This window comes from Chamaea fasciata, unplaced genomic scaffold (genome assembly GCF_029207755.1).
Source record: "Chamaea fasciata isolate MVZ Bird 193981 ecotype frontalis unplaced genomic scaffold, bChaFas1.0.hap1 SCAF_24, whole genome shotgun sequence".
NCBI classification, from domain to species: domain Eukaryota; kingdom Metazoa; phylum Chordata; class Aves; order Passeriformes; family Sylviidae; genus Chamaea; species Chamaea fasciata.
The window spans coordinates 398,979-426,837 of record NW_027094109.1 but is presented as its reverse complement, the minus strand read 5'-3'; the positions used below and the strand labels follow the sequence as shown (position 1 = coordinate 426,837).

Here is a 27,859-nt window from a genome sequence, read left to right as displayed (position 1 = left end):
TTGTTTGGGTTTGTTTGGGTTTTTTTGGGGTTGGTTTTTTTTTGAGTTCAAGACCTTTAGGATTTGTGTGGTTGGGATTTTAATGTAGGCAGGTGTCTAGTATGGAATTGTTCAAATATTGAATTCTTCTCTTCCAGCTCCATGTCTGTCTTCTAATGTTTTCTCTTGGGATGAAATTGTGAGCTGGTTATTCCAAAGGGGTCTTTTTAACTGTTATTTTCCTCATATAAATGGTATTTTCTGCATTAAACTCAGCAGTACCTGCAGCCACTGTGGCCTTTGGGGAATCATGGCTTGGGAGATAAAGTATGAGGTTTGGTCCTTCTGGTCCTCACCCAGTCTCCTCAGCCTTTTTAGGAAACTATGGTGAGAAAGTAGATTTATTGTTACTTAAAATAGCTCAGTTTTTATGTGTGACCTCACAACGAGATTCCTTCTGATTATCTTCCAAAAGGCCTTGATATTGGCAAGGCTTGATTTTGCTGTGAGGCATTACTTAAAATTGGGGTGGAAGCCATTTCTTTTGCTCAAATACTTGCTGAATCTTTTCCTTTAAATTGAAGATTTTATTATGGAATTCCTGGGGGAAGGCAGAACGCTTGGGAAAGGAAAAGGGAATGCATGTAGTGTGTCTGTTCCAGGATCAGGAAAAATGAGGTGCCATCCATTCATCCTGTTTCCAGTCTGGAACATCACAGCTGGATAAATCCCACTGAATAAAGCTGATGCAGAGTGGTGGGGACACCTTCTGCCAGGCTCACTTGGACTTGAGTGAGTCCCGCATTCCGAGAGCCTGGCATCTGCCTCTGGGGCTGGATTGTCATCCCCCAGGACACTGTCGGGAATGCAATGGCATCCCAGGCAATAGTACAAGGTCTTGGAAAGAGTTTTGCTCCTGTGCTGTGTGAAGTTGGTGCTCAGGAGATCTACATGTCTTAAACGGCTCCTAAGTCCGTGAAAAACCTCTGTCCCGGTATGTTGAGGGAAGCAGGGCAAGATGAATCTGTGTGTTTATGCAATAGGTGCCAACCTAAATTGCAAAGCTGAAAATGTCTCCATGGGGAAGTCTGCATTGCTGCTACACTGTTTGGGGTTTTTTTGCTGATTATTTATGCAAACATATGAAGAAGAAGAAAAAAAAAGATGCTTTGAAAACAGCCTGTATTTATTTGGTTTAGGTTACAAAGATCAGTAAAACTCTGTAGTTGAGTAGCAAAAAGTAAAGGCAAAATTAGAGAGGAATTCTATTAATCCTGAGAAATACAAAGTGCTTCCTCTGTAGATGTCTTTGGTCCAGAATTAGTGAAGCTATTGAGTATTTTTAATAAGATAGTTCAGAGATGACATTTCTGCCTAGAAATGGCAGAAGGTGCAGTCACAGTTACACTGCCCTCTCTGAGCATTCCTCTGAAAACCCAGAAAACTCAGGATTTCCTGCTGGGACTGTGTCCCTGCTGCTGTAGTGGGATATATTCAGACGCAACATTGGTAAAATCTGAGTTTTCTCAAACTCTCCATAACTCCCTGTCTATTTTAGCCCTACAAGGGAAAGCCTGTCTGTGGATGAGAACCATTTTATCAACTGAGGCAAAAGAAAGAAACATATGGATTGAAAGCAGATTCCTCTGTAATTGCTGTAGATTGGGCACAACAGTTAATTTAAAAGAGCCTAGTGTTTTTCAGGGTGGCCATCTTGGGGTTTAAGTGTTTTGATGTTTTTAGTAGAAAATCTAGTTCAGAAATGCCCAAAAGTGGCATATGGGGGAAAATAATGGGCTGGGTGATGATAAATGGATACTTGGAGAAGTGCCTGTTAATTTTCTCAGTTAGATTACAGCAGTACTAGATGCGGCATTTCAGAAGGAAACCCCGATGCAAATCTGGATTTGAAAGCAGGTCTCAGGACTGAGCAGAGAAATCTGTCTCCAAAGAAATTTCGGTGCTAGATATTAAAATATCTGTAATAAATCTGACTTTTGCTGTCTTATCTCGGTACTGTTAATAGTGAATAAAAGGAATTAATGAATGGCAGAATTACAGTGAACAAAGCAGAAGATCACACCCCAGTGATTGCAATAAAACCTACTGTGGAAAATAATCAGCATTTTGGTTGTGGTTGGGCACGAATAAGCATTGTGGAGGAATGCTATAATAGGAGGCATTAATGAATTTGGGATTCCACTGGGAAAATTGACACCTACGCCTCATTCTCTGAAGCCTCACAGCTGGCACTGAAGCACAGTTTAAATCCATCTGCACAGTGAGTTAGGTTTAAATGCAGCACTTTCATTAGAAGTGTTCTCAATTTGGCCACTGCTCACGGAGACTGCGCAATGCAGACCGAGTGCCATTATTATTTTGAGGACTTTTATTTAACTTGCTTCTGTAGAATGCAGGAAAAGACTGTCTTATCCTTTAGAATCAATGACCCCCAGCATCGCTGCCTTCAGGACAAGCTGGGCATGAACAAAGGCAAAAATCCTCAGCGGGGAAGGTGAAGAAAAGGAATCAAGAGTGTTTAGAGCTGATGTGTTGTGTGGAGCTCCTATCACCCCACCAGGCTCAGGGGGCACAGCAGGGCAGTAACTAAGGAGCCTGTATTTTTTCTTCCATTCTGCTGAGCAGTACATTTCTTTCCCATCTGTACGCGGTAACAGACAGCTCCCTAGATCACAGCTCTGGCAATATATGGATCCACCTTCAGGATGGATTTTCTGCTGATAGGAGTGTTGTGAACAGGTTTGGGTGATGGAACAAAATCTGTGCTTTTCTAGCTCAAAGTCACTTCCATGCCCTCGGTGCAGGCCTGTGGGGAAGGCAGATTTGCATGGGATGCACACAATGGATGGCAGAGCCAGAATTGATCTGTCACATCAGGAACTGAGCTCTGGAGGCACTTGCTCAATACAATGGCTTGAGGTTTTTCTAAATCCACTGCTGGGTTGGAGAAAGGCTCTGTTCTGGTTGCTCAGATGATTTAATTGCTGGATTCTGCTCATCTGTTTCTTTTGCTCAGCCCTTGATAATTTGTTCAGTGTTAGAAGTGACTGCGGCCCTGCTTGGAGCCACTGGAAACCTGCATTTGCAGGCCATGTACAAGTGAAAATAGGAGAAGTCAGAAAAACTGATGTTTTGGATTGTTAGTAGAATGAAGAAATAATCATTATGTGTCTTTTTCAGTTCAGAGCAAAGCAAAATGTTGTAAATTTAGCTTGACAAGGGAGAAGTTTAAAAAGTATGGGTATGCGTAAAATCAGATCAGAGAAAATATTCAATCAGGAATAAAATACTGAAAACTTATCTTCTAAAGACTGAAGCCAAACTTTATAGCACTTTCCTTTTTATGAGACATTTGGCAAAGCAAGGAAATTATTTTCAGTATTGCAAAATTTTATTTAGTTTTCTTTTTCAAGGAGAGAAAGTTACAATCAAACATTTTCAGTCATTTCTATGTAAGAATTGCTCCAGCTGGATTGCAGAAGCCAGAATGTGCTTTCAAGAGCTTCATTTGCTAGGAAATAACAGTTCCTTGGAAAATTTGGGACCTATTTTGTGATCTCAGTTGTATTTGTGTAAAGTCTGTGATAGAATAGGATCACAAGGACAAGCTAATGGGAGCTGAGCAGTAAAAGTTATCCGTTATTTCTTGAGTTCCCAGGATTGTGGAAGAATTTAGCTGAGAGACTTCTAACCTAGAATTCCCAAAGCTACATTTTAATGACATCTTTAAAAATATAGAGATTTGGTATTACAACCTGCTAAGACAGTAATACTTAATATTTTCCGTTTTCCAGTATTTTCCCTCTTCCTCTCATGCACCTTTACATTTTGACCAATTCTTGACCAGAACACAGCTCAGAACAACACCCATATACCAGCTACAGGTATATTTCAGGTGTTTGGGAACAGCTGAGATCCATTTAAGTAACTAAGTGAAGGGTGAAGAACAGTCTTTCAAAAAAACCCCATCTTCCCGAACATGGACCCCTGCACTCATATTAAAAATCTTTGGACTGCAGGTAGCACATCCAGAATAATTCAGCTCTGTCTGAAACACAGAACATGAAAGAACTTTAACAGACAGATCTGCTTTGGTTTCAATTTTTCTATTTTTAAGAAATCACACTTTTTTTTTTCTTTTTTCTTTTTCTTTTTTTTTTTTTTTCTTTTAAGGAATGAAACAAAATACCAGATTTTCAGAACTTTCCATGTAACAAAATTACAATTCCCTTTGGAGATGTGATAACAGAAAACTTGCAAATATATGGTCTTTTCTCCAAGCAACAACATTTCAGTGACCTTAATGTGTTTGGATGTGTATGCTCAGGTGCTACCGTGTAAAATTTTTGACATGCCAGTGGTTTCTATTCATGCAGTTCATTGTCTGACTCCAACAAGACAACTCATGCGGACAAGGGGTTGAATCAGGAGTTTTTATATTTGCCCTGTATTTTGGAAAAATCTCACTACTAATTTTTTGGATTTTCATCAGAGTAAGAGAGTTTTCCATTGAGGCACTAAGTCATCTTTAAACAGTTTGCCACCATTTGCCTTTGATTCTTTTAACGATTATTTTGCAAGTCACAGATCAGTTAATGGCTTCTTTTCCGGCCAGTGATTTTTCTTTTATCAAACTGGGATTTATTTCACCTTACAGGGGTTGAATTTCATCCGAATTAAATTTTAATAGATATCTTGAGAGCTAATGTTGAAGCAAGCAAGTTCCTGTACCTTTGAGTGTGCAGGTGCCTATTGCCACATCCCGTGTAGAGCTGCCTACGTTGATCCATTAAAAAACAGAACCCTGTCGTGCAAGCACAAAAGGGTTGAAGATTTAATAAAAACATGTCCTTTCCTTTTAGAAGACAGAGAAATGTGCATGATATGTTTGTGGTTATTTAAACAGGATATTCTATGACAGATTAACCTGTCATCTTTGAATTAAAATCAGCAGTGGTGGTACTTTATTATGGAAAATGTCTCCTTGCATGTTGCACATAACATGATATGTCTAGGAAGGCCTAGCGCTTTGGATGGTGTTTAATCCTGTGGCTCAAAGAGGAAAAGTAAGAAAAGGCTCCCTGAAACAGAAACCAGTAATGTGATCATTGATAGAAGAAAATGGTGAGAAGTCTGAAGCAAATGAGATTTTTTTGGCAAAAAAAAATTTGTGTTTGTGAATGCATTTCACTTCACCCTTTTGCCTGTTTTGTTCCAAGCCTCCTACTGACAGTTTTGCTAACACCTCATTTTGTTCCTGTGGTGACTAAGCCGTGGAGGAGCTGATATTTGGAGGTTTCTGTGGATAGTACCAGGAGGTTTGGGGCTCAGCTGTGTTGTGCTCTTGGCTTTCCACGAGCAGATCTGGTTTAGGTGGATGCATGTGGTGAAATTCTCCACCGAGGGTCAGGAAGCCGTGCCCAGAAGTTAAAAGGGTTCATTTCACCTTGTTACGATAAATTACAGAGCAATTATAAATGATAGGAAGGAGTTTGATGAAGTGGGTGAGGAACAATTGATGGATTACTTTAGTTAAAATTACTTAGAGCCCAGTCCAACTCCCACTGAAGTCAATTAAATCATAGCTGGATCAGGGCCAGAATGTGTCAAATTCAGTTATGCCTTAACTGTAAGTGTAAACATTTTAAAGCACATTACTGTAAGGTAGTTCAGCGCTTAAACTGCATTTTAAAAAAAGCATGTATGAAATCCCAACTGATTTATCTTATTTGTAAAGCCCTATTAAAGGTCTTTTTCTTGTGGCTGCGACACAGACCTCTTTGGCCTAATCCCCAGAGCACCTGTCTGTTGTGAAGAGATGTCACAGCCATTGATACGGTAGATGAATTTGTCCATCACAGACTTGCTGCTGAAGTGATTGCATCAGAAGAGGTAGCAAAGATGACTGAAAGGAGACTGTAGAAATCCCACTGCTGTTTCATCTGATTGTCAAGATTTAGAGAGCTTACTTGGGTAAGCATGATGCTCCTGAATTAATGAAAATTTTACATGAGCTGATCCCAAAGCTGGAATGGGTATGAGTATTCATCTGTTTCTCAGCTGAACAAAGTACAGCATCCAAAATATTACTTAAAAGGAAATAATCTACATGATAAAATAGTGGATTTGTAAATAAATTCAAGTATGGTGGTGTTTTCACAAAATTGGGCAGATTATCTTTTAAATTGTGATTCACAGGCTTCCTTTAAGAAAATTTATATATTTTTAATACATTCTGGATTGATTTTTTTTCATTCTGTCCTCAGAATTTTTCCTCCCTGTCCATTTTCCATCAGAGTCAGAAAGCAGCTCCAAGTTGCAGATGTAGGGTTTCCTGGCTTGCATTTGTCTGACTGTGTTGGGAGGTTAGAGCTCCACGTCCCAAGTGCTGTCCCATCCAAACTTTGGGTTATGGCAAGCTGCGCAGACAGCAGGGAATGTCTGTTCACTGGGTTCATCCCAATCTCCGGATGAACTAAATTCATCTCTGCACAGACAATCTCCCAGTCCATGCCAAGTGTTGAACTCCGCAGGTGTGGGATAGGTCTGGCTTGGTTTCTGTCTTTGTAGCAGTTGTGCTAAAATGAAAGATACAGCCTGATCCTGATTTTAATGGCACGACATTGCTTTGGCTCTGTGAAGGGTTCTGTGTAGGGGACGGAGGTGCTGAATATGTGTGGAAATGGAAAAGATGGATTTGATTCCCTGCCCAGCTGGCATGGGAGTGCTGGAGTATCTTATTGCTGCGTACCTGGCTCATGGACTCGGCTTTGGCCTGGAAAACTCAGTGTGGCAAATAATTTCCTTTTCTTTTATGCTGTCACAGTTTTTGTAATTGTTTTGGCCTTTCTGTTTTCTTTGCTTTCTATTAATAGCAGGATCAATTAACAGCTTCCACTGTCACATTCTACAGAGTTGGCAACTATGAAATAGAAATTTGGCCTTTGAAGAAGGGAAAAATTATACCCATCCAGAAGCTTTAATCAGGAAGGAGGAACAGAACTGTGATAAACGTTAGTACAGGACTTCTGTGGCACATACTCAACCATGGAAAAATACTGTCCCTTTTCTTCCTTGTCACTGAGCAAAACCACTGCCATGAGAGCAACGAGATACTTCAATGGCAACTGGTGACTCTGTGGCTTTAATATGTTTGAAAAAGCTGATTTCTGTGATCCAGGCCTTATTTCTCCCTTTTCATTATCAGCACAATTACTCATGATACAACTTGTAAAAATGCATTAAAATCAGCTGGCAGCTTTTTAAAACCTGAGCATTGCTGTTCCCTCCTCACAGACACTGCTCATCACAGCCTTGTCTCACCACTGAGCTCAGCTTTGGGGGTTCCTTTGAAAAAGCAAACCCATCAATAAAGCTCTCACCTGCTGGTGGTTTTTATCTCTGAGATTCCACCCACGAAATAAAACTGGTGCTTTCCTGTAGCAAATTACAGGATAGAAAATTCTTTTGGCAGTGTAGGATACTGAGAAGCCTTTCATTCATCACAGTGTCTTGACAGTGACTTTCGTCGAAGAAAACGTTTCCTTTAGAAGAAATAGCTGGGGAAAACTCCTGATAGTTCTACTTCTAGGAAGTAAAGCCAATGCTGAATTTCTGAGTACCTCAGGTGTGATTTTGCCCTGTGCAGGGCTGGGAGTTGAACTTGATGATCCTTGTGAGTCTCTTTTAACTCAAGATATTTTTTTGATTTTGGTTCCTTGCTGATGTTTTCCTGGGACATATCCCACTCTACTCTGAACCAGTCATGCCAATGAAGCATTCACTGAGTATTTCTTACATATGGAGTAAATGATAATGGAATTGCTGCCACCACCCATTGTTGCAATGTTAATTAACTGAAAAATCCACCCAGAAGAAAGTGTTCATTCCCAGTACCTGGTGTGTAGCTTTAGTGTAATTTAAAATTGATTGTGGACTATTAATTTGTCTTCTCAAAATGCTTGTTTTCCCCAAAGCAAATCATGGATCATTTGCCTTCAGTAATTGATATCAACATTGGAAATACTTGTCCGGTTGATGACAAACTTAAGTGTTTGACAAATTACAAACTCTGGTTAACCTGGGGCCACTTTACACCTCAGGAGAAAATTCAAATACACACCTCATCTAGTCTTTCTCCACAAGAATTTTCTTCATTCAAGTGTTTCACTTGTTACAGCTCTCAGTAAGTAGTGGGGCTTAGGTATTTTTGCCTGCTGCATAGATATCCAAACACTGCTTTTCTCACTACCTCTGGATTTTCCTCCTGTCCCCACTTCTTTTCTCCTTGAAGCCAATAGATGTTTTGGGTGTGTAGAAAAAGAAAAGGATTTGCATTAGACTGCAAATAAACGACCATTTTCTGCTGAGCATTCATTTATCTGGCAGCTCGGGACATGCCATGTTGGGAGCAGGGATAACTGAGTGGAGTTGGATTTTGCAGAGCCCAGGGAAGAGCTGAGAGCTTTGCAGGCAGCGCTTTGTGCTCGGGCCATCCCTACTTGACTGTGTCCTTGAATTCATATATGTCATTGACCCAGCTGAATTCCTCATCCTTTCCATTTTTTAAAGAAAAATGGTGGTTCCTTACACATTAGTGTCAAGTATTTTAAAATCCTTTCCTAAGAAGTGCAAGAGAAGCCCAAAGTCATATGGTCAGTGGGGACTGTGTGTGTTTAACTGTGTATGTGTAAGTGCTCTTCATGAGTACTAATGAAGTACAAGTAAAATCCTGGGGGTTTTTTCCCAGCAGAGGGAATTCTGTAGGAAGGAAGAGACTTCACCACAAATCACTTTAAGATAGGTGTTAAGACAAAACTGCATTTATTACTTTGCAAGTTTCAACTCTTCCTCGCCATTTTTTATCCATCCCTTGTCTCTTACTGGATTTTTACACTCAGTCCATGCCCTGTAGGGTTCTTCAATTTGCTCTTTCACTGTCTTCCTTCCCTTATCTCCCCTTGAGCTCTTTATTCCCTCAGAACAAAATGCACCTGAGAATGTTCGAGTTCAAGTCGAACTTTTGAACCCATGATGTCAGCTTGGTTCGGAATTAGGCAAAACCAGTTTGCCCATCCCTCACTGCAAAAGGGTTAATCCTCTAAACTATTGAGAGACAAGGGCAGGGAATTGTGAAAGGAGCCCCTGTTTTATAAGCATTTGTATTGCCAGTGCTTGAGTGCCCATAATAAGCAGGTTGTGCTGTGATTAATGACTGTGTTTTACATGCTGACGATGGATGATGTGTCTCATTGGAGAAGCCATTTATTTTTATTCAGGCTCCTTACCCCAGCAGCACTGAAAATGAGATGTTAACATCCTGGTGGGAGTGTGTTTCATTCTCAGCAATTTAATGAAAGGTGACGCACAGAGAAGAGAAAATAATTTAAATTTGCCTTTTCCTTGCCTCCTTTTAATGTGAGAAGACAACTCAATTTTTTTTTTTTTTAAATATGGGATTTTTCTTTTCAAGAGTCTTACCTTGTTCCCTCTAATTGGAAACAAATAGGAATGTGTTGTCATTCTGAAACTTTATGCATTTGGAAGGGGCAAGCTATTCAAATGCCTTAAACTTTATTTTCTTTATTTTTTTTTTAATAATGGACTAAAATAATTTGAAATCTTCAGGTATTTGAGCCAATTTTTGTATCACATTATAAGTTTCTGATTTTGCTGCAGTTTCAATTCCACTTTTCCCTCCACTTTGTAATTTTGTATGTTTAAAGGATGTGGTGGTAGAGTGTTTGTGGTGGTTGGAATACAGAGTAGACACAGAACTCACCTTTTTATTAACCAACTATATATTTATATCCATATGGATTCAACATTGCATCCATCTAATGTCAAGGTTTTAACTACTGTAGAATGGCTTAAAGTAAGGAGGAAAGAGACTTTTAAAAGCACTTTTTAATTAATTGGAGAAAAATTACTTCAAGGCAGTGAAATGGGATGCAGAGTACAAGCAAATATTTTGAAAGCTCTGCATAAACTGAAAGTCCTTGGATCTCCTTCCCAGCAGATCTCCTGGGATGGAAACAAGGACAGCTGTGGGCATGGCATCAATACTTCATTAGAGAAGGAAAGATGAGTAGAATCTTTTTTAAAAATTAAAATTGAAACAGTTTTTTCACATGTGGTTCACCCAATGTGAATTATAGGTTCTTCTGGGCCTCAGAATTTAAAAGCTCCCTCAGAATTATCACGCCATTGCTGAGAAGAGCAAACCAATTCCCATGATGGGTCAGCAGGGTCGGGTGTTTTCATCAGAGAGCAGTAAATGCCAATAATTGCCCAAATTTTCTGGACAGCTTAATAATGTTCTAGGTGGGATACAGCCCCTATTTCAGAGCTTAATGAAAACACTGTCGATGTAAAGATTTTGTCCAGTTGCATGTGGAAATGCCAAATCTAAGATGCGTTTCATCCCAGCGGTGCCAAATCAGAGTCTGGCAGTGGTGAGATTTGGGAGGCATATAAAATATTCCCTGCAGAATTATTCAGATCAGCATCATGTTAAAATTGGCAAGGATGGCTGATCCTGGGCAGAATGTCTTTCTTGAGTGAGGAGAACTTTTTTAAAAATTGAGCTTAAAAAAGCTGTTTTTGTTGGAAAAGCCACATGCTGCATCTGTGCCTGTTACTGGATGGGGTTCCCATGGAAACATTGCTGCTTGCACAAGAGCAGAACACATACATTGCTTCAAAATTAACATATATATTAATGGCACATTAAGGAATTTCATAATCGTGTGACACAAAAGAGAGTTCTCAACACAGCGCTCATGCAATGCATTAATGGGCAATGTCTGCAGTGAGCTGGGAGATGGCAACACCTCTGCCTCCTCTCATGGCTGCTGCTGAGTCCTTCCCAGACCATATTACTGGTGTGGTTGGTGTTATCACCCTCATTTTGCATGTGGGGAAAACAGAAGTCCAGTGGGATTCAGGGAGTTGGTTGAGATTGAACATTAAGGCAGTGTCAGGGATGGAGATGCTGTGCCTGAGGTCCTCTTTCCCAAAAATCTATACCTAGGTGAAGAGAACTTTGTTCTTTTGGTGCTTTTATGGGACAGAGTAAAGTCGATGGGAATGTGACAATATTCCCATCAGGCTGGAGCTGTTTCTTATGCTACTGGGAATCATACACCCACCTACGTGTGAAGGGAAGAAAGGGCTGTGTTGGTTTTTGCCTATTTTATAACTAGCATTGGAAGGAGATTATGAAGCCCCAACATCCCTGTGGAACACAGCAAGGCCACATTTCCCAGTGGCTGTAGGAAACTCGGAGGAGAATCCATGAGTGATGAAACCAGAGGTGGATGATAACCAAAGCTTTGACTTCAAATCTTAGATTGAGGGAGGGTTTTCCAGCTGGATCCTGAAATTTCCCACCTCGATCCCTAAATCAGAGCATTTCCAGGGGCATGTGTGTAGTTCTGGATTGGAGCTGTTTGCAACAGTTGTCCTTCTAACATTTCTGCCCAAAAGAGCATTAATTCACAATTAAGGCCGAATTTGAGCACTGTAGAAAACTAATTCCATCCGTTATTAATTAGGGCCTTATCTCCATCCAAAGTCCAATCTAAATTTGTCTGGAGATGTGAAAACAGTGTTTCCTTGGCTGACCTCCTATCAGAACGGAAAAAATCGCACAGGCTAATGTTGGACATGAGTGAGCATTTGGAGATCATTGAATCATGGAATTCCAGAATGGTTTGGGTTGGAATCTCATCCAGTTCCAGTTCCATGGGCAAGGACACCTTCTGCTATCCCAGGTTGCTCCAAACCCCATCCAGCCTGGCTTTGGACACTTCCAGGGATGGTGCAACCTTAACTCCTCTGAGATGGAGGTGAGCTGGAGATCACCAGGTGGAATCTCTGGCGCATCCTTCCATCAGGACTGTGGTGTGGACAGTCTGGTATGCAGGAAAGCCTTGTCATCACTCTTCTGGCACATACCTTATTTCATGCCTCCAAATCACTTTGCAACTCTGAGGCTGACATTTTTCTCATGCAACTGCTTATTCTGGGTACGTCCATTTGGGGACTGCCCATCCTTCAGACATCTTTCAGCTTATTTTTTGAGATTAGATGAATTTCTGTAAGAGTGAAACTCGCTTTGTGTTTCAGCTGAAAAACCCCAATATACCACTGACCCTGTATGGATGCGCTGGGTCTTAGCTCCCATCAATCCGTTTGGAAACAGGGGTATAGCTGGCGAGAGCACCCACCTCCCCATATCCATATAAGACACTCAGGCTGCAAGGTAGAGGTGGAGATGGAGCCATGACTGGTGGTTCTTGCAACATCTTCAGCTCATGACTGACTTCATGTAGTACAGAGAGTCCTGAAGTCAAGGAAGCTGCTTCAGGAATGTGCAAGGACTGATTTTTATGTTGTAGAATGGTTGGCAGTGAAAAGTTTCTGTAACCTGGAAATCCAGCTGGGTATTTTCCCCCATCCAAAAAGTGAAAGCTTAGTTGTCCTCAGTTCGTTCTCTTTTGGTTAAGATTGGATCAGTGAGGTGACATATTTGATGTGAAGAGGATAAAAAGAGCCATGCCCTGTGCTTATGGAAGCTGTGACATAGTCAGCCTATTGAAACAAAAAGATCAGGTTTGGAGGAAATCTTCTTCCAGGGTGCTCTAGATTCTGTTAATAGGGTTTCAGCTTCCCAGAATAACGCCGGCATGTCCGTTATGCTCAGCTTTATCTCTGTGTGTGTCTTTCCTCCTTAACCCAGCCACCAGAGCTGGGTTAAGACCACTGTCTAAATGGCAACCACAAAGGGTAGGCAGGCTGTGAACAAAACCTGCTTGTGTATCATTTGCATCCTCCTAAATTGCATTGTTTGTGCAGCTGTTCATTCAAATTGTCCACAGAGTTTATTTTTGTCCATAGAGGAAAGAGAGATGGCGTTTCTCTGTGTTAGGGCAGATGCAAAACCAAAGAATCATATGTGCAGCTCAAAGAGACCAAGATCTCTGCTAAATGGGTCCTGATGGGGGCAAAATTATTAATAAAGCAGACCTTGAGATTATAAGCCACAGCTATAAGAGGCAGAGGCTTTGCCAAGATGTGACAGGTCCATTTCAGGTTAACACTGGCTCTTGCTGAAGTCCCCCTTTCATTTCAGTGGGGAGGAAAAGAGCGGGATGTCTGTGTATTTTAGACACTGACCCACTATTCTCCTGAGAAGGAAAAAGTGTTTTCTAAAAGATCCATCAGGCAAAATTCACACAATCTGGTCCTGAACAACAGTTGCACTCTCATTCTTCCCATGTGTCACTCAGCAGCATGTTTGAGAGCCTTGGGCAGGAAGAGGTAATGATATTTATGGCCAGCTTTCTGCTGGAGCTCACACAAGGGTGAGCTTGAGAAACCTGAAGGGTGCTTTTGTGTGAACAGCCATTCAGCTGGCCAAAGCTGGTGTTTGCTTATGGATGCTGTGATAATAATTAACAGAGCAGGAAGTGAGCGACTGATTGATTTATGCATCCATGGCACCGTGTGTTTGAAACTTGGCCAGAAACTGTGAAATCCTGAGAGAAGGCTGAATCATTTGTGAGATGTGTGAGGATATAAGAATGGCCATAATGTGTTGGTCCAAGGTCCATATAGACTCAAAGTTTGGGCAGTAGCCAGGGAGAGATGCTCAGGCAGCAGAACAGAGCACAGTACCGGACTTAGCCTTCTATCAAACTCCACCCTTTCAGCTAGGATGAGCTGTTTCCCCATCAAAGTCCAAATCTTGCTCCTTGACCAGGGATACCATCTGGACAGAGAAATCAATTTGGCCTCTCCCAATGTCCCATGATGTCTGGTCATGTCTGTCATTGGTAAACTGTTGCAACTTAGGCTGAGATACCCTGAGAGTTCTGGTGTCTCAGTGCTGTATTCCCCCTCCGTCCCCAATAGCCAAGACCAGAAACTTCCTGTAAAAATCACCCCTTAGAGCTGTTCTATTCTCTCATCCTTTGGCTGCTCCCCATGTGAAGTCTGGGTCCAGTGGGTGATGAGCTCTAGTGCTGAGCCTTCTCCTCAGTGATGAAGGGAATTCTTGGCTGAAGTGTTCAGCATGACTCAGTTCAAAAGAAAGAGTTTCAAGCTGATGTTGGCTTAGTGGACCTGAAGTGTCCCTTGATGCAGATCTGGGCAGGGAGCTGGCAGATTGTATCCCCAAACTTCCCTGCACGGCCTGAGTGTTGCTTATGGAGATGTGCTGGTGTTTGTTTCTCTGGGATTGATGTGGCCTGTGCTTAGAACTCCCTCCGAGTCCAAGCAATAAGGGTCTGGAATGGAGGTTCACTTCCAACCCTGCCTTCCCTTGGGAGCTCTTTGAAGTCACGATGGCCTTGGGCCCATGTATTCAATAAATATTAAGGCAGATATGCTTGTGTTCAGAGCACTTCTTTCCCACTGAGTAGGATTCAAAGGAATCATCAGCTAAATATGACAAATCCCAGACAGAGTCCCTTTTGTGTAGCCTTAGACAATGAGCAGGACCTCTCTGAGCCAAGCTCAGTTTGGCTGGAGGGGGCAGGTTTGAGTCAAAGGGGGCCCCCATCGAAAAGGCAGGTTGTTATTTGAGTACGTGAAGCAGAATAATTTAAAGTACAGAAGTGGTGTCTGTTCTGATTCATTCTCTGCTGATGAAGCCACAGTGCCATTACATTTGCCACAAAGGATTTCTTGAGTGCTGGCCAAACAGATTCTTTAAATGCTTCTTTAAAACAAAATAAATCTTCTTTACATATAAATTTTCCTCTTCACTGGGGATCTGACAAGGTCCTGGCACACTCCTCTACTTGACTGACAGCCTGGAAGAAAGGCTGCTCTGTGCAGGGACAGCAGCCTTTAGCACCAGGTGGTGCTGGCTTGTGTCTTTCCAGCAGCTGGGAATAAATTCGGTGGCTGAGCATTGTTATCCCGGGATATCCCAGTGATCACCCTAGGATACCACAGCCAGGCCTTTCCACTCCAGCTTCAAGGTGCATTACCATCTCCTCCCCCCAGACAACCCTGAACAAAGCCAGTTTGTCAGAATAGTGACCGCCAGCCCTGCCAGAAGATCCCTGGTGCCATCCTTCAGGGATCTGGTATCCCTGGAGACACTGCTGCTCTAGGTCAGTTTTGGATTTTGTTTCTAAGATGGATAATTGTCCCACATCCAGCCCTGTTCAAGGCAAGGTGTTCCACATCTGCCTGTGGCAGCAGGGAGTGAGACAGGTGTTGTTCAGGGAGGCTCTTAGGCTTCTCAGCTATTCAAGGCCAATGACTTACTGTGTGCACGGCCTTAAACACACAAAAAAACCACAATTTGAATATCAAATGTTTTCAATAAGGATTAATTATTTTTCTGTTGGCTTTTGTGGAGGCCTGCAGCATGCACACCTTGCATCCTTCCAACTTATTAATTGCTGTCATTGTTGAGAAATTATACAGCAATGTGTTGATAGACTGCTAATCGGGACAGACTCATAATGGAAAATCTGGATCCTACAGCTCCAAGAGCTGAGAAAATTTTCCCTGTAACTTTGAAATTGGGCTGAACTCAGCCACAGCTCCAAGTGTCCCAGACCACAGGGAACAGAAGCTGGAGCTGTGTCCAGCTCCAGTCATCCCTGGGGAGTTGTACGGGGATTTGCAGAGTGGCGGATGTTTTGGGGAGGAGCATCTTTTAAGTCAGTCTCCACCAACATCAGTGGTTTTGTTTGCAACAGATTTAGCTGAAAACCTGTTCCCCCCAAAAAAGTGATTGAAGAGAAAAGAGACTGCTCTCTTAGGGAAGGTTAAACATGACTCCTGGATGAGCCCAGTTTTTCTCCCACCTGAAAATCTGGGCTCAAAAATTGCCATTTGATCAGATGCCAGGTGTTTTTTTTTTCTCCCATTCCCACTTTGCTCATACAGTGGTGTAGACTCCTGAAGAACTTTCAGTTTTTCAGTCAGAATGCCTTAAAAAAAAGGATCATTTTAGCTGTGCTAAAATTAGCTGCACTAATTTCCTTTCTTTTGTTTTGTCTTCTGTTTTCTTTCTTTGGGCACATGCGGATGAAATCCTGGCTCCACTGAAGCTGATGGACATTTTGCCATAGACATCAGTTATGTCTGGATTTTTCCACAATCAAGAGAAGCCATTTGCTACGCTTTTTGCTGTGTTGCTGAGTTGCATTTAATGTTTGCAAGACTTGTGGTCCTTATCAGATAATTAGGATTCATGGGAGTGGCAAAAGAATCTACTGTGAATGTACTTGCAGTCTTTAATTGAGGAGCAGTTAAACTTTACTCCAAGGAACCTCACTGGTGCTATTTCAGAGTACCAGTGGTGTCTGTTCGTGTTCCAGCTCTGCACTTAACTTTTCAGGGTTTATTGCTCTGCCTTCCTGTAGCTTCCGTGACATTATTCCTATGGAAATTTTGTCTGTGCATTTGGGCTGAGTTTTGAGACTATGTTTGGAAGCTTTCAAAATGTCCCAGAACTGCCCTTCACCTCTGCTCTTGTGCTGAGACTTTAGCTCTAGCTTTGCTACAACTGATTTCCACATGTATCCAAAGAAAGAGAGCAAGTAGGAAAAGAAACCAAACCTCAGACAATTCTCCTCTCCTGAAACAGGGCTAACTCTGCCACTGAGCTTTGAGGTGCTGGAGAAGAAGAATGGCAACAAAGAGTATTTTCAAACACTTGTGGTTCCAGGATTTCCACTTCATATGTAATAGTCACAGAAATATCTGCTTATAGAGCTGAGCTATGGCACTTGTAAAGGCTCAGAGGATTATCTGCGGGTTTTCCAGTTCTTCCAATACAAAAAGAGGTATAGGAAAGATAAAAGAGTATCTGAGGATTGTCTTACAGAAAGACTGGAAAGGATGAGAAGAGAATCAATGCCTGAACTGGTTGATGCAAAGGGTTTCTGACAAATTACCTCGTTAGGTCCCACCTTCTAGGCTCAATTGCCTTGCTCAGGGATGGCTTAGGCAGGTTTTATTGCTGTGCCCGGACTTCCAGCTCTGAAGGACCATCTGTGCCAGTGTATTCTAAGGGCTGCTCCATGCAAATACATGGACTCACAGTTGGGAAGTGGCAGGCTGTCAGCAAAATGATTGCAACCTCATTAGCCCACCTCTGCCCAGGTCAGGACTGGCTCAGGAGCAGCCATCCCCTGGCATGGCTCTGATGCTTCCCATTCCAGAGATAGCAGAGGGATCTGTTCCCATCATGCTGCGTAGCAGAAACATCACCCAGGTCATTTTTTAAACTTGGGATTCAAGTGCTCATGACAGTGCTCTGTGGGCCAGGCACCCTGGAAAGGGCTGGATCAAGGAAGTCTGAGAGACCTGGCAATTCCCCTCAATCCTCTTGTAAGCACTTGCTCCTGAGAGGATGTGAATTTCTCTGGTATATGCACAGCCTGTTGCTGTTCTTCCCTTTCCTCTTGCCTTTATGTCCGTATCAGGATGCTTGGTGGAGCGCCGCGCAAGTCTTGGGAAGAACACGATGCCTTCTAATAGCTAATAAGAAAGAGTCTTCCATGTCTAAGGAACTTTTCAGTGCCTAAGCCTGGTATAGATGAAGCAGAGATTTAAATCTGATGTCATCAAAGTAGATGAGATAAGGTCTAACCTGAGTGCTAGAATTGCTTTCCTGCCCTCAGTGGGGCTCCTAATGGACAAGAGAGCCGCTGCAGTTCCAGGTACTGCCTGAGGAAGCTCAGCAGAGGAACTGAGTCCTTGTACAAGGGTCAGGTTCTGCCTCTGGTCAGCGTTTGGCAGGTCTGGCAACCATGAGGCAAAGTCCCACTCTGACTGAGGGGACGTCATGTGTCCTGCAGCACTCACTGGTTGTTGTCTTTAAGCACTTGGCTCCTGGGCCACATTGAGTTCCTGGATTGTACCAGGTCCAGGCTCAGTTCTGGATGTGGTGGTAAAGTCTAGCTGAGAGCCGTGGAATTGGTATGGTTGGAAAAATCTCTGCTTTTTAGCATCTATGGTGGAAAAAGTCAATGTGATGCCCTCCCCACTAAAGAAACGGTGTGTGGTTCAACTAATTCTCAAGGTTTCCATGCTTCTTTTGTTTTCCTTGCTTCACTCAGGGTTTGCTTATTCTTGTCAAGAAACTGCCTGCTCCTTCAGCAAAATCCGGTTCTTTCCTAAATGAACTCAACTCCTTCTTGCTTCCCTTTGTTTTGACACTCAGGAGATGAGAGATTTATAGACCTCCCTGAGTCATAAATTCATTTTCTTTTATTATTTACCTTTCACTGCAGCCCATTCTGTGTGAGATTCATTCTGCCTCCGAGCAGGGCTGACCTGCCAAGGGAGCTGATCCATAAATCTTTCCTTCCTTTTTCTTTGCTGCTTTTCAAAACAACATTTGGAAACTGAGCTTGCCTGGGAGGAAAACTGTTCTTCCATTGCTGGCAGTCAAACCATGCAACTAATTAGTGCTTTCCCTTTTCTCTTCCCTCTATTCTGTGTCTTCTGCGGTTGAAATTAAGCCAGGAAGGAGGGGAGGAGGGGGTAAATAAGGGGAAAAGATTTGTTTCAAGTATTTATTTTTAATTACCACTTCTGTAAGGTGATCTGGTGCAGTGGTGGTGTATCCGCTGTGTCTTAGGTAGTGGTCAGAAGAAGTTTAAAAGAAGTTTGTTAGAAACGTCCCAGAAGATGAGTGGAGATGGCTTCAGGTTGGTCTTCTTGATGTAACATCTTCTTACTGTTGCTGCTGAAAAAAAAGAACAAGTGACAAAAAATCTTCGGATACATCAAACAACGATACATTTTTTGCAGAAATATCTGACAAACAATTAGAAAACAGGAGTCCAGGGTTCTCCTAGACCTGTGTGGCTTGAGTAAGCCAATTCATGCCAAGGTGATGTGGGCAGTGCTTCCTGCAGATCTGTTATTCACTGTATAGTGGCTGCCAACGCAGATTTAAATAGCAAAGCAAAATGTTTCCGGATCATAGAAAAAGCTCTGCAGTTTCAATGTCTATTTTATTTTTAGCTCTTGGTTAGTTTTAGCAAGAGTGGTCCGATGTTTGCTTTGTGGGATGGACAGAAATAAGACCTTTCTTGCTGCTTGAAACTGAGATTATTCAAATCCTTAAAAAAGAACTACAGGGAAAAATCTGTTGTTTAGGCAGTGCTCCTTCAGTTGTGCATGGTATGAAGTATGGGATATATACTTATTCTTCCCAAGTATTTGAGAAGTATTCAGCAGTAGAGTGAGCCCAAGACTACCCTAGGCTTTGGGGTAATTAAGATCAATCTAGTAGATAAAACTGGGACTTTTCTGTTGAAAACCACATAGTAAGAGACCATTGTTCCTGTGAAGAGCAGTGAAACCTCCTGAGTCCTAAACCACTTGTGGTTTCACCACTGGAGTGTGGCGCCTCTTGACAGCTTTAGATGGAAATAGTAAAATGCTTTAAGTGTGTTTCTAGGGTAGCAAATTCCTTATTTTCTGGTGGGCAGCTTTTTTGGGTTTTCATGTACAAAAGAGCAGTGGGTCAGAAAAAGCGCTCACACAACAGTGCAGGTGAGAACGTGTTCAGTGGAACCATTGTGAAAGGCAGGTATGGAAAGAAAGAGCTCTTCACTCCCATTCATCCCAGTTCAGGAGACAGAGCGTGTCACAACATTGCTGAGCAGACAAGAGCTGCTTGCCAGCATTTAATTTGTTGAAGATTAGGAAATTATTCCATTCTTACAATACCATGTCAGTCTAGAAGTACCTTTGAACTCTGGGGAATGTGAAGTTTAGATCTTGCCTCAGATTTCATGATGTTTGGAAGGCAAGGCTTTATCAGGGTGAAAACTGTATGGATGGTTTAAGGGGAGTCATGTTAACAGTGTACCTAGAGACTATGGACTGGCTCAGCTTTGGGATAACTAGATCCAGAGCAGGACACTGAACTTGGGCTTTTTTCTCTGGGAGCTGAAAGCTGGCTAGTGCAATGTAGAGGTCAGTTATTTCTGGTTTGCTTTACATGCAAGGGGCTGCTAAAGCATTGCCCACTTTCTGACCTGCAGCTTTCCCCCAAAAAATATCTGCAGCCTTGAGGCCCATGTCTTTTCTAGATGCCGTCCTTCCTCCTTGCCACAACCTTCCTGTGTCCTCACCAGGCTGAGGGCACAAAGCTGAGCAGTCTTGTATAAGCTGGGCTGATCATGATGCTTTCATTATTTACCATGGTTTCTAAAAGAACTGTCACAACTGTTGGTGTCAAACCATAAGCAAAGGTTACTCTTACAAGCACAAATGATAAACAAATACATGACACTTAGTGTCAACAGCCTTACAAATCCGTTCAGCACCTGGAACTCAAATCAGCTTGGCAGTTGTGTACCATGACTTGCACATAAGCAGCACCATGGTTTCAGAAGGGCCGTAAATAAATTTGTGCCCAGACATGGGCACCAAAAATAAGCACGTGATGGGCTTTTCTAACTGTTTGACCAGGGCACAGCTGCTGGCTGCTGAGCATTTTGGAAAATGTATCCTTTCATTCAGGTGCTCAGCACTTGAAAACCCAGACCCAAACAATTCCGGTGTCATCTGCTTCTCTAATAACCACTGTTGTACCCTGCAAAATAGCCAAGGCCTTGCTGCTGATCTTGAAAAGCAGTTCCTTTAATCCTAATCTTACCTGACTACTAGAAAAATAACCTGAAGAGACTTTTCTCTCTTCGATAAAGGCAGATCCTAAGCTCTGGGACAATTGTAACCATCCTCCCCTCCCTTCATGCACTCCCACGTGCTGCTCCCATACCATACAGGAAAGCAAATATCCCTGGTTGCTCTGATATCAAATTACTTTGCTGACCTCCCTTGAAGAGAGTTCCTTGTAAAAATCCTTTCATCCAGAGGTGTCAGTCACTTGGAGCCTTGCAGGGGTTTCTGAGCTCTGGTGATTTATTATCCATGAGTAATTCTGTGCTTTATGGAGAGCCCTGCTCAGAATATATGGAGGTACGAAAGTATTGATTAATCAATGATGCGATGCCAAAAGGTACCCATGAGTGAGGACAGGAATGGGCTATGGGATAAGGTTTGGAGGATGAACCTGGAGAGGAGCAGGAGCTCTGTGACGGGCAGGGTTGAACAAGACCCCATAGTAGTGGGATAATGGGATATAATAAGACTGGACTCTCTCTTTTCTGAAGGAAGCTTAAGCTTAAGTGTCCTTATCCAAAACAGAGTAGAACTGGGATCTGAGAAGCCTGTTGGAGCCTGAATGACCAAGAGCAATTGTGTGCTGGGTCTGAGTTCCAGGACTGCTGCAAATGAAGACATCAACACATGATGTCTCCATAAATCTCATGGCACACCCAGGAGTACCTCTCATGGTGGAGGTGACCTCAATGTTCCTGCATAGGATTCTAGAAATGGAGAGACCCTTCAAGGAGGCAACAGGAGATGATTTTTGGGGCAAATTTGGCTGAAAGAGAAGAAATCATCTGTTCCACGGGTGGGTCGGCAAGTTTTTGTAATCCCATAGTGTCAGAAATGAACAGTAGCGGGTTGATAAGGAGAACATAGGCTGTGGGAGCACCTTATATCCCAGTCTGTGGGGATTTAGAGTTTTGACAATAGTTTCCCAAGCTTGCTTTGTAAGTGGCTGGATTTTGCACAGTTTGCTGTGGTTGAGGAGAGAAGCAACGGTACACACCTTGATATTCTTTGATGTACCCAGCTCACCTAGGACCCGGTTCCTGTGATCACAACCCTACACCTGGGGAGAGGACTGAGGAATACAGGTCATCAGCAGGCCAGGCCGACAACTCCTTTCTTCCACTGTGTGGAGTTGCTCATCCCAACACACTCACTGAGGTCTAGAGATCATTATTTTCATTAGTGGTGATTCACGGGAAGGGTTTCACAATTGGGCCTGCTGGTGTAATATGTTCCTTTCCACAGTCCCATTTATGCAAGATCTCCGAATACTTTGTGTCCATTAAATTTTAATCCATGTTTTACTGCCAGTGATGTAGGTAAGGAGGATTGTTTCCATCTTGCAAATGAGGTAAAATGAGGTACGGAGCAATGAAGTGACTTCCCAAGACTCTGCAGGTTGTATATCTTACAGTGAGTTAACATTTCCCGTATGTAGCTCAATTTCCCTGTCCAAACTTTAAAGGAACATTCTATTTCCTGGGGCTAAGGCTGAGCAGAAAATTGCTATAGCTGTAAACCAGAAGGCCTGATGTGGATCAGAACTTCCTCTAGTGTTTGGGATTGTTTGGATTTGTCATCCCAAAATAGCCCTGCCCTGAAAAAATTGGAGCAGAACTGGTTTGTTTTTAGGGTTGATCTCAACTGGTTGGTGGAAGATGCAGAATTCAGTCAGTGAAGATAATCCTCATCTTCTTGCATGGTCAGCGGCATCAGTGTGGGCAATGGAGGAAGAGAGTGGTTCTGATGCAGTTGCCTATTAGGGGATGGAATGAGTTGTGAACTGGACTCGGTTGTCTGTTACCTGCAAGGGGAAGGGAGGTCACTCTCTCAAGTGAACCCTGTCCTATTTTCCCCAGGGAAACAAAGTTGGAAACAGAATGGGGATATATTTCATCTTTTGCTTGGAGTTAAATTTCTTGCGGTAATTAGACAGATTATTTCAATGGTTATAATAGCTCCTAAAAAAGGAGTGGAAAGGCTGTCCTTCCTTTACCTGTCCTAGGGTCAGGGTCAGGGTTAGGATCAGGGTTAGGGTTAGGGTTTGGATTAGGCTTCCCCAGCCGAAGAAACTCTTTTTTGACCTTCATCCACCTGTTTCCTCCCTGCTAGGCTCCTCTTCTCTGCGGGCGTATCCTGTCATCTCCGTCATCGCCCGGCAGCCGCCCGTGCTGCCCCAGCTGCTCCCGGCCGCTGCCAGCTCCCGGGTTCTTCCAGCCCAGCCCTGCGCGGGGGCTGCAGGCACAGACCTTTCCCCCAGCGAGGCCCAGGCCAGCAGTGAGTCTGAGGCAGAGCAGCCCCCACCATGTTCGAAGAAGCCACGCCGGAGCAGGACCATCTTCACTGAGATCCAGCTCATGGGCCTGGAGAAAAAATTCCAGAAGCAGAAGTACCTCTCCACCCCTGACAGGTAGGTCGGTTGCTCACACCAGGAACAGGGATGAGCAAAAGGGATGTTCTAGCCCTGGCCAGCTGTTCCACACTGAACGTTCCCTGGCTGGGGGGTGCTGCCTCCACCTCCACTGACTTGCCTCTGCCATTGGCCGCAGCCATGGGCAACTAACCTTGATTCAAATTCAAGACTACTTTTCCCGGGCTCAAAGGTGACACAAACAGATCAGATCAGTGGATATGTCAGATGATGATACACATGCTTGGGAGCAGGCCTCCAGGCTGAGATCTCCTCAGAGAAGAAGGATCTGTGCCTTTCCCACTCCTGCTGCACACTTGAAATAAGATGGAGCCTGTCTCCCCCTGGGATTTGATGTTTCATGGCCGCGTGTTCATGGTATTTTCATCTGCTCCTGAGCTGGCTTTTTATCTAGCACCCTCGGCAGCAATTCAATGAGGAGGTGGTGGCCTGTCCATAAGCTTGGAAAGCAGAGCCTGGGATTGAAAGCTGCCTTGCAAAGGCACAGGCAAGTTCTTAGGCACTACTTGGTACCACATGGGCAGACCAAACTTAGAGAGATTTTAGTTTTTTTAAGAGCTTTGAATCCTGCTCTGCAAATTTAAATTATGGAAGAATGACCCATCCAATTCCTAGGAAGTTTGTAAACCTAGAGAAGGTTTGAAAGGTATCATTCCCTGCACTCCACAGAGGGCAGTATCCCAGTGTTTAAATTGATTCTGAAGATGGCATTTTCGGCTCCTACTGCCTGTCACCAAATTGCTGAAAGACCAAAATTTCTGGCCGTAGCCAACCTGCCTCATGGAGTTTTGGAGTTCCTGCTGTGCCTGCACTGACTCCTCACAGCTTCACATCACCAGATGGTTGACACTTTGCTGAAGCACTCAAGGCTGGTAATTAATCTCATATGACTGCTCCTTGGTTTCATTGAGGCCAATGAGCAATTCCTGCCCATGTACCACTTCCCCTGTGTTTGTTTCCTTGTGTTTCCAGGCAGTGCTGGTTGCACTGCGGTATGTGGCCAGAGATGGCAGCTGGTTGCAGGTAATCCAGGTATTACCAGACATGTGCACTGAGGCACGGAGGGTTGGCTAAGTCCAGCTTCTCTCCGTCAACTCATGGCTGGAAATGTGGCACAGCAGTCTGTGTTCACTTCTGCAGCTTTTTGCCTGGATGGGAGATTGTAGCCTTGGGAGGGCGCCTGAAACCCCTGCTTCATCCATAGTGAGGGAGGCCAGTACATCAGGGTGATGACTCTGACATGTTCTACTCAATGTGTGTAACGGTGTGTTAGATCAATGGCTTCAGATGTGATGTAGTGGCAGAACAAGCCACCGGGTCCCGAGTGGATCCAGAGTAGGGGAGAAGCATGAATCCTTGAGTGTGAGGTGGAGAACAGAGAGCTGGTGTGTGGTATGTGGGTGTTTACAAATGTAAATCTGGTTGCCCAAGGAGCCCAGCTGTAACAAAGGTTTTATTATGAAAAACTTGGCCCTGACAAATGTGTTCCCCATCCAAAGGCAAGGAGATATTTGCCAAAAAGTCACAGAATGCAGAATACTGTGGAATGTGGCTCTGAGTTGGAGCTGTCCCACCTGCAGGACTTGCATGACTCCGAGGGGCACTTTCCTGGCATGGCTGAGGATTTCCAGCTCCATCCCTTGTGCAACTTCATTACAAAACTGTCAGATGCATGGTGCTATCCCCTGTGGGGAAGGATCAGGAGGTACTCTGAGCTGCATTTGCTTCATATCCTGGGCTTTAATATAGAAATAATGAATGGGTTCACATGAACTTGCATGGGTTGGAGATTTGTAGAGGATGAATCAGGATTATGGGCTGTCTGCCACATATACCCTGCGGCTAAAATGCAAAAACTAAATTCACTTATAAACCTAAATTGCCTAAAAAGCAGAAGGTATATGAAATTAATAGATTTAGATGTACTATTACTCCATGAATGGGCAAGTACCATGATCCCCATTCTGAAGGTAGCAAAGGAGATATATGACAAAGAGTAGCTGATGCTGGGTGTCTGTTCCTACGTGTTTGCTTCAGACACCAGTGACCTGTTTTTCACTGATGTGATGTACCAGTAACTCCTAATTCATGGACAAACATGGAGTGTCATCGGTTGGAGTGCAGCAGGTTCATGTCTCTAAGAGGGCAGACAAAACCTGCCACTTCTAGAAAAGAGAGCTTGCATCTTCCATAGGAGCTTCTGTCTTTGCATCCTAAATTCATGGGTTTTACCACTTTCGTGTGACCATTCGTGAGACAACTGATCAGAGAGACACTGCTGAATTCTCTAACTATGTTGGACTGCCTAGACCTGGCACCTGAGCTCCTCCTGGCTTCTGAAAACTCATTTTGTTGTCTGGTTTGTCTCCCAGGCTTGACTTAGCTCAATCCTTGGGGCTGACTCAGCTCCAGGTGAAGACGTGGTACCAGAACCGTAGGATGAAGTGGAAGAAAATGGTGAGTGGATCCTTGTCATTTCTCCATGGCTCTTAAAAACTATTGCAAAGAACAGATTTGGAAGCTGAACATAGTGGAGTGACTTGTGTCTATTTATACCAAATTTTGTTTTATTCCTGATGATTTTTCACAGAGATGGTCTCTTTTTTTAAAGTGTTCATGCTGCAGCATATGTGGTGGGCTAGAGGGGACCAAAGGCAGTAGGAGGAGAACAAAGCAAAGGGGTGAAAGAAATGAGAATAGAACTGAGGGAAGAACCAAAATATCTCCTTCTGCCTTTTTGGCATTTGTGTGATCTCAGTGCTTCTGGGATTGGTTTTGTGCACAGGCGAAAATGACTGCATTGCTCTATGGAAACAGAGGAGTTTTGAGAGCTGATATCGTTGATTTTTGCTTCTCATATCTTCCTTTCACCTTTCACTTATTCTGATCTACATGGTCCTTTTCCAGTTAAAACGCTTTTTTATAAAGGACAGCCACCCAATAAATGCTGGTGGGAACATGCTGCTGTGACATTCTCTAGTGAAGGTGTCTATGTTTTCTGATTTGGAAGAGGAGATGCAGTTCTAGGCTGTTCATTTGGATGTATGTGGCAGCTGCAGAAGTTACTGTCACTTCAAACAAATTTGGCTTTAGCTTGGGTATAGATCCTTGGCTGGAGTGTCTTGTTGCTGCGGGAATGGTGTGAAGAGAGAGGGAATTAGGAACAGGACATCTCAGACCAACAGAGTTCAGAATCCTTACAGTTCATCTCTTTGCTCCAGGTGTTGAAGGGTGGACAGGAAGCTCCAACAAAGCCCAAAGGCCGTCCAAAGAAAAACTCCATTCCCACCTCGGAGGAGATCGAAGCAGAGGAGAAAATGAACAGCCAGGCTCAGAGTCAGGTGCAGGAGGGATCTCAAGCCTCTGGGGAGCCAAAACTAACAGAGGAGGAGAACGCAGAAGAAGTCCTACTGGAGACAGAGAAGCCTCCACAACATATACCAGAGCCTTCCTCAGAGGAGACTACACCATTAAGTTAAAAGGGAAAGAAAGGAGGGGAAAAGAAAAGCAAAACAAAAGACAAAAGAGAAAAATCAAAACCAAATATATATATATATGTATATATATATTTAAATATGTATGTAATGGTGTGTGTATACATATACATACATACATACATATATATATTAAAAACATATATATATGTATGTATGTATGTAGACCTTGTGTATAAGTCTAAACATTGGTCACTTCGTGCCTTTGGGAATCATGGGCCAGGTGGAACAAAGACATCCTGTGGGAGTGGTGCCAGCCTGTTCCTCTGGCAGGAGCCTGAGCCTTCCTGCAGAGAGGGCTGGGGCCGGGACATGTTTCCAGGGAAAACCACTCCTAGAACCCCAAGGCAGCTCCTCGAGAAGCCCAGGGCTCTCCCAGGCAGTCAAACGCAGGTGTGTGGCTGTGTTAGAAGGTCAGTGTGTTCCCTAGGCTTTATCCTTGTGGGGTGTCCTGGCACCTTCTGTGGTGCCAGTGGACAACGCACTCGGCCTGGGCTCAGATCAGGGACAGCCGAGGAATGGGAACTCTGACAGCACCATTTCCTCGTGTAACCAGCACTAAATTCTGTCAGGGATGGGCCCGACTTAAACAATTGTACGGAACGGTTCAGACCCCCAGGTTTGCTTTGGCCCGGTTAAGTTCAAAGCTTCCGAAGGGAGATCCATACCTGGGTCAGCTCCAATTGCCTCTCCTTGGGTGGTTTGTGTCTGTGAATTTGCAGTGATGTGGGATAAAACTTGGAATGGGATGAGCATTTGGGTATGTCTGCTCCAAAAGCTTCTGGGTGCTTGGATCTGGGACTTTTGCTTTGGGCCCATTTCTAATTTTTGTAGGGATTTTTTAAATGATGTTAAATCTTTTCAGGGTTTGGGGAAAATGATGGATTTCCAAAGTTGCTGCAGGAAGTTGGCATTTGTTTAAGGTGTGTGCCAAGAAAAGATGTGCATCATGTTTCATAGAGTCTTCTTAAGGGTGCATTTTGCCCAAAGGCTGCAAGAGATGTATTAAGATAACCTTTATTTTTTAATTAAAAATAAAATATATAAATCAAACAGTTGTTGCTGTTGTTTCTATTCCAGAGATTCTTATTTCAGAATATCAGGCAGGGGCTTTTCTGGAATAGGGTTTTTTATTCCAACAAAATCTGGAGGAAATGAAAATCATCAGATTTTCCTTAATATCACTGCACAACAATCTCTGTGTAAACTCTTTGTAGCACTTGCTAAGGGAGGTGAAGGTGTTGTAAATGCCACCTTG

The 27,859-nt window shown here is 43.3% G+C and overlaps 1 protein-coding gene across 2 annotated transcripts in view; it reads left to right on the top strand.

Annotated features, from left to right (window-relative positions):
• BARX2 (BARX homeobox 2) overlaps positions 1–27,645 on the top strand; it is a 32,702-nt gene extending 5,057 nt beyond the window's left edge. Inside the window, exons 1-4 of one of the 2 annotated variants that reach the window (XM_066203551.1) lie at positions 21,416–21,472; positions 22,789–23,086; positions 25,480–25,564; positions 26,329–27,645. In XM_066203551.1, the coding sequence (XP_066059648.1) occupies positions 21,421–21,472; positions 22,789–23,086; positions 25,480–25,564; positions 26,329–26,586 (693 nt within the window). In that variant the 5' untranslated portion in view covers positions 21,416–21,420 and the 3' untranslated portion in view covers positions 26,587–27,645. Of the gene's footprint in view, positions 1–21,415; positions 21,473–22,788; positions 23,087–25,479; positions 25,565–26,328 lie in introns of those variants that run through there. The other variant, XM_066203550.1, reaches the window with a different exon arrangement.
• The last annotated feature ends 214 nt before the right edge of the window (positions 27,646–27,859 follow it).